General features: G+C 37.7%; 2 protein-coding genes across 2 annotated transcripts in view; both read left to right on the forward strand.

Annotated features, from left to right (window-relative positions):
• Ror (tyrosine-protein kinase transmembrane receptor Ror) overlaps positions 1-13,844 on the forward strand; it is a 359,630-nt gene extending 345,786 nt beyond the window's left edge. Inside the window, exons 5-14 of the mRNA XM_078181083.1 lie at positions 5,643-5,715; positions 6,844-7,063; positions 7,158-7,282; positions 7,378-7,916; positions 8,000-8,236; positions 8,307-8,440; positions 8,526-8,742; positions 8,804-9,145; positions 9,222-9,490; positions 9,580-13,844. Of these exons, the coding sequence (XP_078037209.1) occupies positions 5,643-5,715; positions 6,844-7,063; positions 7,158-7,282; positions 7,378-7,916; positions 8,000-8,236; positions 8,307-8,440; positions 8,526-8,742; positions 8,804-9,145; positions 9,222-9,490; positions 9,580-10,269 (2,846 nt within the window). The 3' untranslated portion in view covers positions 10,270-13,844. The remainder of the gene's footprint in view (positions 1-5,642; positions 5,716-6,843; positions 7,064-7,157; positions 7,283-7,377; positions 7,917-7,999; positions 8,237-8,306; positions 8,441-8,525; positions 8,743-8,803; positions 9,146-9,221; positions 9,491-9,579) is intronic.
• Positions 13,845-16,410: 2,566 nt separating this feature from the next.
• LOC144470039 (uncharacterized) lies at positions 16,411-17,304 on the forward strand. The gene is made up of 3 exons (XM_078180818.1): positions 16,411-16,810; positions 16,897-16,988; positions 17,076-17,304. The coding sequence occupies exons 1-3, from the start codon at positions 16,607-16,609 to the stop codon at positions 17,302-17,304; spliced, it is 525 nt and encodes a 174-aa protein (XP_078036944.1). The 5' UTR covers positions 16,411-16,606.
• The last annotated feature ends 201 nt before the right edge of the window (positions 17,305-17,505 follow it).

Below are 17,505 nucleotides of genomic sequence, written 5' to 3' on the forward strand. Positions count from 1 at the left end.
CGAATTGTGCGCCACCCTGTAGGATTTCGTTCCCGTTGCATTTTAATTGGATTCGCACTTTGCACAAGTTGCAGAGCGATCTTGAAACGGTGAAAATTTCGCGGAGATCGAACAAAACCTTGCGTCCCGCGGTGAAAGACGGTAAAAATTCGACCCGCTTCGTTGTTTCCACGCATTGTTTACAGACAAAACTCCGGCCCGGTACTAACGAGACCAACCCCCCCCCCCCCCCCGGAACAAGAGGAACGCGGAGAGAGATCTGGAAAAGTACGCGCAAAGTGCGGCTATTGTTGGAACAATGAACCCGATACCGCATGTTCGCCGAGGCGAGAAATTATTTCTGAATAAACAGCAAAGCGAATGGAACTGTGGTACGAAGTTGCGCGAAGGCCGAGGTCCGAGATGCGAGTCCGGTGTGCGGGGGTGGGTTTATTAATGACCACCAGTTCCCTTATCTTTTCCACTTCCTGTCCGAGATACATAATACGTGGGTCGGACACGTAACCGCTGCTGCATCTCCGTAACAGTGGACGATCGACTTCGGTGTCTACGTGTTCGCGTGTTCCCATCCTTTTGCCAACGATAAAGATTATTTGCCGCGTCCTTGTCGGAGTGCGCGCGTGGGAATTTGTCAAAAACGCTGGGGAAGAATACGAGCAGCGTGGATATCTTAGCACTTTTTCTCCTTGAACACGTCTTATTTCGTGGTTCTCTTGATTACATGGTACCATAGCGTACTTCCTTTGCAATTTGGCCGAGTGAAAGTATTGTTTTTATTGCTTTTATTGTTTCTGTTGTTGCTATTGTCTTTATTGTCTTTGTTATATTTGTTATCCTTATTGTTCTTACTGACCTTATTGCCCCGACTGTCTCGATTGTCTTTATTATATAATACTCTGAACTAACAGAAATATTCTGCACTAATTCCAAGAAACAGATGACAAACGAAAACGAATTCCCCGCGTTGAATAATTTCGATGAATTGAAAACGCGTCCGACGTCTTCGCTGGCATAAATAAATAAAAACCGCCGTCTAGTTACCAAAGAACAAACACACATTCTAATGCACGCGGCAGCCATGAAAGGGGAGGCCCGTGCACGCGTACAATTCGCCGCATAGAAAATGAAACGGGAGAAGCGGAGATAAACGTTCGTCAGACATTCTATTGTAAATAATTGCTTGAGCAAAAAAATCCCCCAGAAATCCGCGGCGTGTTGTCGGCGGTCGCTTTCATCGGGCCGGCCATCACACCATTTGAAGTTCCCCGATTACGTTCTTTTTTTTTTTTCCATACAGCGAGTTTTTTCTATTTCGATGAAAATGGACGGACGGTGGCGAGAGTCCCGGCACCGCGCGTGTTCCGTCTATTATCGGCGTCGCGGTAAATCGATGCAGCGGCCCCGTTCGGAAGCTTGGATCGGTGTCTCGTATCGAATTCGTGCCCGGAAATCATACGACGCGGCCCGATTTAATGAAACATAATTGAAATCAAAACAGGATCGATGCGGAATTGCGTTACGGGCCGGCGGCACATCGCTCGAATCCCCGTAAAAATCCTCTCCGGGGATTGTAAACCCTTTCTCTCGCACGGTATCGTAATATTATACAATAGTAAATATTTTTGTATATAATAATACTATTGTATCGTTCTATGAATATTTTATATATTCATCACTATTATACTATAATCATTTTTATGATCATTATTATCATTTTATATATTTTACACGTTCTATTTTTTTATGTTATTATTATCACATTATGTCTATTAGTTAGATATACGTATAAATAACATATATAAAACAATGTATGTAGTATTAATATGTTCCTTCCTAAATAAATATACATATATACGTACGTGTATATAAACTATAGATATAGTACATCTGTTCAGTTCAATTTATCACGTTTCAGAGTCGCACAGAAAGCAAATATTTTCACGATGAAAAGATGGCAGTGGTTAGGAATGGCATTACGCGGAGCATGGTACACAATGAGCAGAATTTCCAGTGAATAGACCCCTCGAAACGCTTTAATAAACCAATTCCCAGCGTTTAACGTGATCGAAAATACATCGCTAATAAATTTGCGAGATAGAAGTTCCGTCTGTTAGCACAAAAGCTACTGCAATTTAATATATGTATATAAAATTCGAAATAATTTATACGTATATGAAACATGTACATATCTAAATTCAATTCGTTTGTTTCAACTTAAGATTTGTTGAAGTGCGCAAGGGGTTGGTCGAAGTCGCGTTTGCTCCAGCTGCATTTTAATCGTTGCGCCGCACAGTAGCTTTATGATTAATTAAACGGAGAAATTGTTGCACGATGAATGACTACATCAATTTCGGCGGTCTATGCTTTACGCAGAATCGCAGCTGCTGTTTCGAGGTTGACTGTACGTAATTAGAGCATTATGGGGCGGTTACTGAAACAGAACGATTTGTTTTAGAACAATGTTTATATTCGATTTCGTGCTGACGCTTATGTTGTTCAATAATGTTGAATTTTTCATTACAAATAGTCCAAATCGACTTCCACGTGTCATTATAACAAGTGTAAAATAATGACTGTCGATAATGAAAGTCAATTCTAAGGAATATAAATTAGATTAAAAAATGACAAAATTTAATATAATTAATATAAATTTAATATGAAATAAAGACACAGCAATCGCTTACTTTATAGTAACAAGCTCCACTACTCCTACGCGTTTCTGTTTTTAACAATCAGAAAGCAGACAGTCGTAAGACGGTGCTGAGCCACATTTGATCAAAGCTAAATTCTGAAAATGAAAGTATTTTAAGTATAATTGTTAACAATAAATGAAAGATAACGTAGCAATATCGTTAAACCTTTCCAATTTTAAATTCGACTTCACCATGTTTATCATAATTCCATAGACTCCAAAAATACACATTAAAAACGTGACAGCCTTTTAACACTAAAAACAGATCCGTCTTATCTTCTTTTTAAGTTTTGTCTAAGTTTTGCACGACAAGGGCCGTCTCTATTTGCTAAATCTGCTTGCGTCACTTCCATAGCACGGAACATAGCACGCCATAAGTTCCGAATTGTTTCCCAAGAATCGTGGACAAAGATCTGTCGGGAGATCTCGTCCAAGGCCGGTGTCTTCGGGAACAGGTCCCCTCGGAGACAGGAGGGTGGATTCAGATTTCCGATATTATTTACTTTGCACCCCCGCATCCAGCGAATACAGGACAAACACAGGGGCGGGCTCCCTAAAGACCAATTCACCTATAATAAACCCGGCCGATTACCGGGTGAAATTACTTTTCCTCAAAGATCATCCCGGTGCCGTTTGATGTTGTCGCGGCGGCAATCACCGCGAAATTTCCAACGGAACTTGATGTAATCACGAGTTGCCCGGAAAAGTTCGACGGGAAACTCGTGAAATTGGAGGCGCCGCCGCGACGAGCCACGTTCTATCCGCGTCTGTTTTTCGGGCGTGTCTTCGTGTTACCGTAATGGGAACGCCTAGGCACCAAGACGTAAAGGGAGCTGCTAATAGCAAAAATCAGTGATTTGGAAAATGAGAAATCCAGCCCGCCGCCATAATGCGCGATTCGATTCCTGATTTCGGTACCGGAAATTGGCGGCGTTCGTTTTTCAACGCGTTCCTTCCGTTCAATGAAAAATCGAAAAGACTGTATGTATAAAACACTCGTATAGATATAGTTTGTTAACGCATCTGAAGAAAATGGCCAAAAATCAAAATAATATATATATTTTTAATTTAACAGTGGCCCAGCTAATACTACCACGAGTACTACACGCTACGCCGCTAACCTCGAAACTACGTTAAACTAATTTTGGTTTCGGCGAGCTCGCTCGCAGACCACTGTGCGACGGAGTACTCGCTGTCAAAGGGTTAACAAAGACAGTATCGAAACGCTGCGCGAATGGCCGTGAATTTTCGGATGGGTCCGCGCAAAACGCCGGAAATATTATCAAAGGTGCGGGGCCGCTCGTCGACGAGACTCGGAGAAGTTCGAGGGGGATTTTTCGCGAACGGTGCGCGGCTCTTTCATCGTGTCCCGGCTCTTTTAGAATTATACCGGCACAAAAGCGGACACGGGAAGGGGCACAAGGAGAAAATAAACCGTAGCCTGCGAATGCGGCCGGGTGCGCGAGCCCCGGGATTTTGAAAAGGACGACGGGACGTGCCGGGCGTGCAAAGGAGAATCCTCCGACGCCGACAAGGAAACACCCTGGATTCCAGAACGGGAAAAGATTTCAGGTGTTCGCCTATCAAATTTTATCGGACCGGCTCCCCGTGCCTCCGAACAAAAGCACCGGGTTTTGTGACCGAGAGACCGCCGCTCTGTAAATGATATGTAAACTCGCGAGAAAGAAGGGTTGCCTCGGAAAAAGGCGGTTCGTGGGAAAACAACGGCCCCGAGATGCGATAAAAGAACGATTACTCGGGGACGAGATGGGCTCCTAGACGATGGAGGAGCCGCGGCTGAGGCTCGGTAAAGGGAGAGCCCGCGTTGCAAATAGTTACGGCAAACTTGGGGGGATGTGAAAGATTATGGGGTCGGGTACCGGTCGCTCTCTATGGGCTCCGGGAACCGTGTTAAACTGATACCGGAATGGACCAAGTTTTCACCCAGATAAAAGTTTCCCAGGACGATCAAGGTCAGCCGAAGGTCGACCAAGATTTCTTGGCAAATCTGTTGAGGGGCATTTTTCTGCCAACAACTGATATTGTTCTGTTTTTACAAGTTTTTCAAGTCTGAGTCAATTTTTTCGCCAACGTGTTCACCGTATTGCAAGTCGAGTTTAAACTTCCTGCACGTTTTGTAATTTTGTAATTGGTCGTCTTTTTTATTCGGTGTTTAAGATACGAATTTATATATTTATTTATAAAATAGTACTTCTAATATATAATTGCGAATAAATGGACTAAATTTGCAAAAGGATGAATCTCGTTTAAAGAAGAGGGTGTGAATTTCACTTGTAAAGAGGAGGATAAAAGCTCTAGAAGGATTAATTTCACCTTTTTACTCAATTTTTATTTAATTTTACTTAAGTTACGTTTTAGGATTTAGTAGAACTGTTCAGAGGACTCTCTACATCTATACGATGCAGAAGAAAATTCATTTATTATTATAAATATCGAAAACAGATGATTACTTCCGGTTTTCTCCGTAAGTTCCTAAATAAATTTCATTTTCTCCTTAAAATATAAAAATAGCGCCATTTCATGCAGCGTCAAAACGCTGAAACTGTTAGCCAAAAACGACTGTCGGTAATTTTGCTACCAGTTTCAACATTTTGCCACTACGTGTGGTGGCGCTATCTTTATATTTTAAGGAACAGATGATTCTTGCCGAATTATACATTGTTTCTAATGACAAAAACAGTAAGAATTATACATCTTTGTTGTTTTTTTTTCAATAATAAATAATTTATTTTATATGACATACATACAGAAAAGTCTCGCGAACGTTTCTATACCCTCTTCAAATTATTATCATAATAAATAATACATGCATAATTGATACAATGACAACATTATGTTGAAATTACTTACTAAATCATTATATGTAATCTTGTAATATTTCCTCTGTTTATCTTACCTGTTTCATTAATAACAATTTATTTTTTTACAGTTCCCATTGGCCAAACATCCAACGATGATAGATTCTCTCCGGACATGTCTGGTGGTAGCGATTTTCTCGACAGGTGAATATAAAAATTCATAATAGGCATCATTAGTTAATATTTCTTATCAGTTTACAAATTTTGTATAATTTTCTGTCAACTCTTTAATGCTTACCTTTTAAAACTACCTTTTAGATCGGTTTTGACGAATTCGCTTCAGAACAATATAGGATGCATAACAAAACATGTTCTCTGAAAAGAAAATAGTGTATAGAATTCTTATCAAACTATTAAATCCTCAATACTCATTAATTATTCATAAATGTATCCGCGCAATCTCAATAAACAGAAATTATTAAATTTGGCACCCGCCACTTTGTCGGGATCTGTAGTTTTAGAGCGTAAAGTTTATCAAGTTACTAAAAATCTTTTTCAGTACATAAAAGATCAGAATTCTTTAATTCGACACGATTGCACATAATGCAAAGTTGAAGAATTGAAAGACTGAGGTAAACAAATTGAAATAACAAAATATAAATGTAATTGTTTAATTCCTGATTTCGCCGCCAAAAATTGCAGCCGCGATGAGCGTCAGTTTACAAATGGACGCCGGGTGTGGTGTCAAATGACACGGGCTTTCTGTTAAAATTAAATGTTTTAATAGATTATTTATAATAATGAAGCTACTTTTGTACCTAGTATTGTTGCAAAATACATGTATTTTTGTACGTGGCACAAATAGTGTCAAAAATGTTACTAATATTACAGAAACAAGGTGATAATTCATTGTTATAAGCACAGCGAGGTTATGAAATGTTATCGTGTTTTGTGTAATAACAAATTTACAAAATTGTATGGAACAACAAAGAAATGAAAGGACGGCTTGAAAATGTTTATTTTTTCCTATTCCAACTTTAAAACATATCGATTTCTTCTACTTCTACACGATTCTATAGGGTGTAGGTTATGTTTTGAAAAAAACAATGATCTATTTTTGTTAAAATCATCACATAAAATATTAACGAAACGGTGTGTTGTGTTTCCAACATTATTCTACATACATTAGGTATATCAAAATAGAGATGCGTAACGAAGAATATACATTATTACGTAAAGAATTCGAGCGATTCAGTTGCATACTTAACCTAATTAAATTCGTACGATTCTAAACAAATATAATGAATGAAAATTATTTCCTGGTGTTGACAGCATTAGACCTGGGGACGGGTTAGACCTCTCAGGATCTGGAATGTCAACGCCGCACATCTCTCACCTGGCGTCAACAAATCCATTTAGCATATTATCACCAAGTCCACAACCAACTAGCTCTCAGTCTAGTACCACAGACATGCATGCAATCGGCGGCCTTACAAACGTCAATATGCACTTATCTCCTGGAAGAATTGACAATCATGAAGGAAGATGCGAGGTGTGTAAATAAACATGAACCTAACGTATAATCAAATTAAATGTATTAACATGATTTTTAAATTGTGTACTAAAAAATTATTTTATTGTTTTAGGTATATGTTGGCAAAACATGTGCACAATTTCTAGCAAAGGAATCAGTTTATATTCCATATCCAATGACACAAAAATTACTTGATGATAAATTAATGAGAGCTTTCGGTGTTATAGAATACTCAAAGTAAGTTGAAACTATTTTAGTTTTAAGTTAAAACTATAAAATGTTCCGAAAAAATGTTTAAATCAAATATAACATGGTAAACGTTCATATTACAGTGAAGTCTCATCGAATTGCGAAGGCTATGCAAAACCGTCTTTATGTTACTCTGCATTTCCGATATGCCGAGATCCTGCCAGTATTCTGAAGCTCAAGGATGCTAAGAGAATGTTTCATAGTTTAAGTAACAATCAAGATGATCTATCGAAAGACACGGGTGATGGAGATGACATAGGTGATATTACGAGAGCGCATAGTATTCCCAGAAAGCGCAGTCCCACTTTGGGTCCTGGTTCTGAATTTAATCCGTTCATTGACGGGAAACCTTCCACGAAGAAACTGCTCAGCCAAAGTTACGGTGAGACACTGTTCTCTGGTCGAAACGACATCAACCGTAAATTACGGAGGATTTGTCGACAAGAGTGCGAAGTGTTAGAGAATGATCTATGCAGAAAGGAGTATGCAATTGCTAAGAGACATCCACTGATTGGACATCAAGTGCCTTTGATTAACTGTTCTGATTTGCCAATGGAAAACACCCCCGAGGCTCGCGAATGTTTAAGTCTCGGTATTTCTACAGAGAACAATGTGCAAGAGAGTAAGTAGCAAAAACATATTGTAATAATATACAGGTACCCTGACTATGTTCTGTTAACTTAATCCAATTCTCTTATGTTACAGACGATTATTGTTATTGGGGAAACGGTAAAACTTATCGAGGTATAGTAAAAACAAGCATTAGTGGAAGACCGTGCTTGCAATGGTTGGCTCATTTCAATCTCCCAATCTCTGATTACCCTGAATTAGCTGGTAAACATTCGTATTGCCGTAATCCAGATGAAACAGTATCTCAACCGTGGTGTTACGTTGACGTCAATCATACAATGCAGAAGGAATTTTGTGATATACCTAAATGTGGTAAATGTTAATAATTGGCAAATGAAACAGCGTTTAACGCAAAATAATAAAATCACTAATTTCTTTGCAGTTGAAAACTTATGGATCTATGCAGTCGTTGGTTTTGTACTAACAGGAGGACTTGTTGTAATATTGGTATGTTATTGCTGCTGCTATAGAAGCAGAAAGTCTACAAGGCAGATGAATCATTTGCCATCTAACAAAGTAAGATTTCAGATAATTTCGCAAGTAAAAAGACTGAATCGATACACGAAATATAGAGAATAATATCGCGTTCTTTGCTTAACAGATGTTAACAGGTATACAATGTGACAAGAACATTTACGATGGGAGACGTAGTACGACACAACCTATGGAAATGAGTTCACTTTTAGCCGGCCCAGGTAACACAACTCCAGGAACTGGAACATTAAGCAGTGGTAGCAGTAGAACATCCAATAATAGAGTGCCACAATTTACCACCAACAACGTTGTACTGTTACAAGAACTCGGTGAAGGAGCATTCGGTAAGATTTCGTAACTTTTACAATTTTTTAAAGTTACGTTCATTATTTTATTATTTTCCAGGCAAAGTATACAAAGGAGAACTACAAACGGGTAATAAATGTGAACCACCGATTTACGTAGCGGTGAAAACATTGAAAGAAAACGCAAGTCCAAAAACACAAAACGACTTCAAACGAGAAGTTGATTTAATGACGGACCTTAGACATCCGAACATTATTTGCTTGCTTGGAGTGATATTGAAAGGGGAGCCAATGTGTATGCTGTTCGAATACATGACCCAAGGAGATCTACACGAGTTTTTGATTTGTCATTCGCCAAGATCAGACGTTCCGTTGAACAACGGAAGCGGCAAAATCTTAGAACAACCAGAATTCTTGCACATCGCTCTACAAATTGCGTCTGGTTAGTATACAGATTCATACATTTTTTTCTTCAATCTTTATATCAGTATAATTTATTCGAGAAAATGTTGCTTCAGGTATGGAATACTTAGCAAGCCATCATTATGTTCATCGAGACTTAGCTGCGAGGAATTGTTTAGTCGGGGATAACTTAACTGTTAAAATTTCTGACTTTGGATTATCACGTGACATATATAGTAGCGACTATTATAGAGTTCAGTCTAAGAGTTTGTTACCTGTTCGATGGATGCCTCCAGAGTCAATTGTTTATGGGAAATTTACTACAGAGTCTGATGTTTGGAGCTTCGGTGTTGTACTATGGGAAATTTACAGTTACGGTTTACAGGTAAGATATTTATGGCTGTGAAAAGATAAAGGTTTATCTTTATGTACTTTATACATAGGGAGATTAACATGTTACTACTCATTTTACAGCCGTATTATGGTTATAACAATCAAGAAGTAATAGACATGATACGTTCACGACAGTTACTACCTTGTCCCGAAGATTGTCCCACCATGATTTACAGTCTAATGATAGAATGCTGGCATGAGGTTGCGAATCGTAGACCACAGTTTCCAGAGATACATCATCGGCTACACAATTGGTATATAAATCAGACTTATCTGAGTGATTTCTGTAACGAATCCATCACAAGTTATTCCGGAAGTAGCCACAAGAGTACGAACAAGACCAATTCTACGCAACTATCGGCTCCCATATACAAATGCGACCAGAAAGACATGAGTAACTTCAAGGGGAATATTGAGCAACCGTTCTGCAACATGAGCGAACACACTAACGGGCTGAAAATGTTACCACCGAGCTTCCAGAACTCGAACTCCATCGAGCAGAGACCGAATTGCGTTTTCAGTGAGCACAGTACGCCGATGAAAACGCCGAATTATCCTAATCAAACGAACATTAACTTGAACGAGTACGACGATAAACAGTGCTGTTCGCCGAAACTGAGTGGAGCTAAAAAGGTTCTGCCGCCGACGACGCAACAAGTGGTCAAAACGAATACGTTAAATGGTACCAGACCTATGCAGAACGGTGCACAATTAGTCGTCAGGTTACCAGATCCCAGCAAGGTGACGACCGAGACCAGGGTATCCAAATGAGAACGATAATCTATGATCCTTATGATCACGACGAATTTTTATGTTTCTATATATATACCGTAATCGCTGTACAAGGTATCTATATGGTCCGTTTCTAGGTACAATTGAATCTTTAAAGCTTCGGGCAACGTTCGTTAAAGCAATTAGGTATACACGACCGTCAATACCTAATCACTGCCATATTTCTGCATTTATATTTATTTCTATTGGAATATATGTGACATTTTATACTGGCAATAACATTTTTGGTGGTGCAACTTTAACGTTTTATACATACGTGTTTGCATACACATTATAAGCAGTGGTGGTACTCGAAACAATTAAAAACCGAGAGAAACATATCTTTTATTTAATTTAAAAAGGAAATATATTCTTCAAAACTTAACGTATTACGCTTTTACATATTTTTATTGACGTACTAGTCTTTTCTTATTTATACATTTTATATTATACGTTTACCGAAAATGCTAACGTTAACTTTCAGAGATATTTAGACAAAAATTTTTAATTTTGAATCCCATCACTGATTATAAATAAATATACATATACAGTATAGGCTGTAGAATACCATTAATGTTTCTCTGTATCATTTCTTGAATTGTATTTGAAAGTATTAGGCATCCTGTTGATATCTATTTAAACATACTTAACAGAATTCACTGATATGTTAATTTTGTGTAAGTATAGGCCCAACTAATATTTCATCTATATTATACTAGAGTAACAATATTGGGTGCCACTCCTACCGAAGGAACAAAATTGTAAATCAAACAAACCGAGAATTTTTTATGGTAATTTTTACTGATATTTTTGCAAACCAGTAAATCGTGAATTTTTTACTGAGATATTGTTGCTAAGATATAATATACCTGTAATAACAGTTGCACTTGTAATATGGTGTGCTTACCAGACTGAGAATAAGTATTTTAGAAATTAAACTTTAAACGATTTGCGGAACTAATCCTTTCCCCTTTAAAAATGGCACAATAATAAATTATCTTCTGTATGTGTAGTGGTAGGTTGTTCTCTGTGGAAGGGACGATTTAAAATGTGATCTCTTTAGCGTCTGTTAAACAATTATTGCATGGCGGACGTGCATAGACTGTTTTTTGATTAATTTCGGTGTAAACAAAAATGTACGATAGTCTCGTTCACTTAAATGAATCCAAATAATACAATCGTAAAGTTTGTAACTGCTTAATTATATAATTTAACCGAACTTAACAATTTTTTACTGCCAACATCGTATGTATTTTTTCTATTTTAAAACTTCATCTACCGGCCGTCTTTTTAACATATATTTTATAGACAGCACTGTGTATTTAAACAAACTAAATGATGTTATTTTAAATAGCAACTGAAAAAGATGTGAACGGATTATGTTAATTAAGACAGCGCGTTTTATATTTTATGTAAAGAAAGACAAATCTCTTGTTTTTAAACGCCGGTAGATGAAGTATTTAAAAATCTAAACTTGCAAATTTTCAAGAAGAACGAAACAAGACCCCGTGTTCTATTACTGTTATTGATGACTGCGTAATCGCTGATACAATATTTTCAGTTGTTTATTTGCGTTAGATAGCGATGCAGATCTATATGTTCATAGAAAATCTTCATTCTAGAAGATCCAGCGAGTATGCGAGCGATAGCGAACGCTGATCGTGAAAATTCAACGACGTTCAGTAAAAAAATAAAGTTGTCAACGACATCAGTATGTAAATTATATGCCGCATCATTTGTTGTTCGCGCGCAGAGCGTAGAACATGGCGACCGGAAGAGATGTTAATGCGCGCAGGCTGTTCAAGACTGGTCCGAAAGTTAAATCACGGGGATATGGACGAAAAAGAAAGAATAATAAAGATTGTCTTCGATGATAGCGTGAACAGAACTGTGTCGTGAGTAAACTAATAATAAATGGCGAGAGTAGTGCTGTAGAAATTCAAATGTTCGAACTGCTTCAGTGCAAACTAACTGATCGAACTCCAAATTGTTGCAAATAATGTTCTTACTAAGAACTGTCGAACAACAAATTTTATTTAATTTAGCTTATTACTTTTCGTTTTTAAATACTGATTTAAGCTTATCAAATGTCTCTCTCGATTTCTGAATAATTGTCATTCATTCTTCTGACAGTTATACAAATTATTAGTCATTGTCAGTTCTAATAAAGGAAGTTGGACCGAGTGGTCTTAGCCGTTGCTACCATGAAACGGACCAGTCCATTATTTCAAACTCAAAGGTTAGAAATTGTTCAATAGTCCTTGACTAATAATTGAACCGTTGATTATATTTGCTGTATTTCGGAATTTGTACAGTAACTTTACATTCAAAGTAGTTCGAACTTCATTTACAGCTCTAAGGGAAGCCTAGAGTGAGAAGCAGACCTTACACGGCCAATTATATTTCTGTTGCGCCCGGAAAGTAGCAATGCAAATTTTTTCAGTTACGAGAAGCGTGGGATTGTGTGTGATCCAAGGAAAAATAGTTGCAACTCGCGGAATACAAGCCTCGAAAAACAATGATACAAGCGCAAAGTTGCGGAAAGGTCTCTAAGCCGGGGATGCGTGCTGTCAGCATCATCGAATTGATGTCATTGGCCGTGGAAGGTCTGTTGGAGAGCTTGAACGAAATCTGTATTATACTTTTTATAATTTTCTATTAAAAGGAACCAGCGGAGTGTTTCATCGGCTGTAAGGAAAGGGGGCTTCGAACGCGCGTCGCCCCTGAAATCGATGTAAATTAGATACGTGGAGATCATTAGAATAACGTACCGGTTAAGTTAGAGCGAGACTTTTTTATGGTGACGAGCCTGCAACATGGTGATTGTATTATTAATTGTATTGTAAACACTCCCGCGACCGCGTCGGAGGTTCGTCACCGGTTAGAGTTAAGTTAATTTATATCAACTACGTCGACGAATATAGTACACTTAAGATATATATATAAAAATATATACATATATATACAGGGTGGGGCAAATAAAGTGTTACAGTGCAATATCTCCATTATCATTAATGATACGCGAAAATGCTTCAGAAACAAATTGTTTGGTTCGGAGGGGGACGTATTTTGGTGAAAATTTTTTTTTCAAGGTCATATATTTTGAGATTTCAAGGTCATCGATGTTTTTTTAAATGGAACTATATATTTCTTTTTCGATGACATTATTGCCGATTTTAAGACGAATCCAGCGACCTATAATTCAAGGTCATTCTAGTCGCGCAGAGAATGAAAATCGTTGAAAAACCGAAGAGTATCGCAATAATCACTTTCACAGGATCCACTAACCTTGGCATGGTTTTGTTTACAGAACATGCTCGAAATGATGTCCCTCCACTTCTAAACACTTATTGAGTCGTTGATGAAAAGATCTTCTCACTTCAGCCAACATTTGTGGTGTAATTTTGGTACATGCTCGGCGTATTCTCTCCTTCATGTCGTCAGGTGTGGTAGGTGGTACCGACATTACACTGAGGTGGTAGGGGGTCAATAACCACTCTTCTATCACACTCTGCGTGTTCACAACGAAACTTTATTCTTTCTAATTAACGCGTGTAAGGACCGGACTCGACGCGAGCTGACGACCAAGTGGCCGAGCTTTTCGCCCGCGTTTCTCGGATTCGCGCCCGATCTCTCTTGGTTAAGAAACGCCGATCGGACGCCTCGTGCCTCCGGTGCGTATGCCCTCGCCGGGTCTCCGACCGCACGTATAGTAACATGCTACAATGTTGCACGGCACGAGAGTTTGTTGCAGTTCTACGGCTGCTACAACATTATCTTTCACAAAACCCCATAAGAAGTAATCTAATGGTGTCAAATCTGGCGAATGAGGTGGCCAAGCTACAGGACCGCCTCGTCCTATCCATTTTTTACCAAAAATCTCATTCATGACTTGTCTTGAACACACGGCATTATGGGGTGGTGCTCCGTCTTGTTGCATCCACATGTTCATGCGAACATGCAAGGGCACGTCTTCCAATAATTGAGGGAGCACATTTTGCAAAAAGTTGGCATAAACTTGCCCAGTCAAGCGACCTTCAAAAAAGTGTGGGCCAATGACGTGATCACCGACAATGCCGCACCAACAATTAACGGACCACGGATGTTGAAGTGGCACAGTTTTCATCCATCGAGGATGAAACAAACATCGTTTCGGGCATGTTTTGTAAACAAAACCACAGCAAGGCTATTGGAACCTGTGAAAGTGATTATTGCGATACTCTTCGATTTTTTAACGATTTTCATTCTCTGCGCGACTAGAATGACCTTGAATTATAGGTCGCTGGATTCGTCTTAAAATCGACAATAATGTCATCGAAAAAGAAATATATAGTTCCATTTAAAAAAACATCGATGACCTTGAAATCTCAAAAAATATGACTTTGAAAAAAAAAACATTTCCACCAAAATACGTCCCCTTCCGAACCAAACAATTTGTTTCTGATGCATTTTCGCGTATCATTAATGATAATGGAGATATTGCACTGTAACACTTTATTTGCCCCACCCTGTATACATATACATATACATACAGTCAACTATGATATAAACGATACATGTTTTTTGTACATGTCTCTGCATTCTTCATTCCTCCCTCATTACACTCACTTTTCATTTTTAATAACATTTGAAATTTCTTTACGAAACAGATGTTCGCTTTTATCAGGAACTGATTGAACGAAATATTTAAAGGAACTGTGGGAAAGACCAAAATGACGGAGAAACCAGCTTCCTTAAACCTCACTGAATTTGCAAAAGTACGTTGAACTATTATTCCGTATTTGTGCTTTTATAGCGTTAGTCGACAACTAGGAAAAATAAATAAAAGGGACTTCGTCCTCAGAAGCAAAGAGGAACTTTTATTACAATAAGTTTTATCACGAGTGTTTCCGCTATATTGGTAAAGGAAACAAATAAATTGCCAGAACTTGTTGAAAGTTGTTTCATAAAACAATGGTGTATAATTTGCTCTGTTTTTTTTTAGGAAATTTATATTGAGAAATGTATGTTGCGATTTCATGCCAAAACGCGACATTAATTAACTATTTTGTTAACACGTTGAGTGCTACGTCAGTCTCCTAGGGACTGACAATCGACTTTTCGTTTGGACGATATGGATTCTAAGGACTGTGTCATATAATGACATCTTTTTAGTTTATTGGTTATATATTTTAAGGAGATATTGATTTTTAATATCAATATAAATTTATCAATATTAATTTAATTGGTTTTACTCCTTTACAATAAAACTATAAATAGGGTAAAATTCTATACGGAATCTATATGGAATCATTAAATGTTTTAAATTTAGTAGAATATCTTTTAAAAAATAATGACGTGCCTGCTAAGCATGTCTGACTGACAGCGAAATTCTCGTTAGGTCGACATCGGTGCATGAGACCGGTATTGTAAAGGGTTAAATAGGGGAAGGTTACTAAAACATCTTAAACAAAGATGTGGCTGTGATTTGCACATATTACAGTATGTAACAACTTTCTTTGTTGTTTTCATCGCTAACTGGCGTCCGACCGTTTTTGTATTTGTGCTGTAACATTTAGCACAATATTTTCGCCTAAGCGAAAACTATAGCAAAATCGGCGTAGCACTCACCATGTTAACGAAGGAATTTATTTTATGTCCGTGGGAGTTTGATGAAACGTTCAAACGCGCTAAAATGGGATTTTATTATCATTGTTCGTGTATTGGAGTCACGTAACGTTGCAGAATTGATATTATCGAACATAAAAGCTATTCCGGACAGTGTTCAGTGATAGAAATATGTACAATGATAAGACAGAATACTAATATTGCAGCTGCTTTTTCTTAAAAATACGGCTGCACTAATTTATGAAACCGTGAACATAAAATCACGTTCAGCATTAAACGTATTCGAAGTGAATATTAACGAAAATGAACACGAGATAAATAATGTTCCGAGTTGTATAATTTTATTTTACATTCTGCCATATCCATCTAACATGGACACTACACGAAATTCATTTCTTCGTCAAATAATGACATTGAACAATTTAATTAAACAGTCTTAAATCTATAAAATGGCGATATCCAGGATACGATCTTATATACGCGTATTAGAAAATACATAATTTGTTTCGCTAACGATAGAAGATTACGCTACGGAATGCAAACGCTATAACAATAATGAATTCCTGTCTTGCGAATTCCTGACGGCCGGATTTATCGTTTCGACATCAGGACATTTATCATCTTGATGATCCCTAGTATTGAACTAAGACAACGTGCATGATATTTTCACGTCAGTTCGCGTTCGACAGCAGCTATTATAACCACCAGAAGAAACAAGAAGAACCAAGATATGGGACACCTGCTATTGTTCCTAGTCGTTCACAATCTTTTGTCGCCTGTTCGATCAATCCACGATGTGATGTGGAACAAGGAAACGGAAGAATTCGAGCTGATTGCCAGCAGACCAAATTTTGCCTTTTTGTACAACTATGATAATGACAGTCGTGAGACATACAACTTACAAGGGAAAAATGTCAGATTGGCCTATTACAATGTAACAATCTCCTGTTATTTTGCTAGTTTATGCGTTGGGACTCAATGATTGAAGTAACTATAATTCATGCAGTATCTTCTTATTAGATACCGAATATTATCACTGGCAGAGGCAACGAAAGCGTCAAGGGCTACATTGGTGACATATGGACGATTTTAGCGGAATATTTAAATTTTACGTAATATCACTCGAAGAAAATACAAACGTCAAATTATCAATTATAAATATAATATCAATTGTGATCAACTGTAATCTATTGTCCTAGGTTGAATCCGATCCTTACGAACGATAAGAGTGTAGGATGGGAGATGGAAAATGATACTATGTTTAGTCCCGGTTTATTAAGAATGCTTCAATTAAACCAAACAGACGTCGCAGCGAGAATGGAAGCAGCCTTCAACAGACATTTGGTAGCTCAGTATTCGCTTCCATTGAGAAAAACTAGGCGAGTTATACTACTACAGCTATGTTTAAATACGAAGATTATCTTATAAACATTAAGATTTTCGATGCGTTCATAAAATCGTTTAACAATCTATTAAGATTTTAATTGTTAAGTTCACAAACATTGACCTATGGATAGTAGGTCTTAACAAATGCAATCGATAATGTGATATTGATTGCAAAGATGCTTAAAATTGATTGGAAGTCACGAAATGTTCGGCATTTCAGACATTTTTCTACGAATTTCTAGA

This window comes from Augochlora pura, chromosome 5, assembly GCF_028453695.1.
Source record: "Augochlora pura isolate Apur16 chromosome 5, APUR_v2.2.1, whole genome shotgun sequence".
In the NCBI taxonomy this organism is placed as follows: domain Eukaryota; kingdom Metazoa; phylum Arthropoda; class Insecta; order Hymenoptera; family Halictidae; genus Augochlora; species Augochlora pura.

What these genes read in the sequence shown, in the direction of transcription:
- LOC144470039 (XM_078180818.1), top strand. Translation starts at nt 16,607, where the DNA reads ATGGGACACCTGCTATTGTTCCTAGTCGTTCACAATCTTTTGTCGCCT. An exon ending in TCAGATTGGCCTATTACAAT is followed by an intron (nt 16,811 to 16,896) that starts GTAACAATCTCC and finishes TCTTCTTATTAG; the next exon opens with ATACCGAATATTATCACTGG. An exon ending in GCGGAATATTTAAATTTTAC is followed by an intron (nt 16,989 to 17,075) that starts GTAATATCACTC and finishes CTATTGTCCTAG; the next exon opens with GTTGAATCCGATCCTTACGA.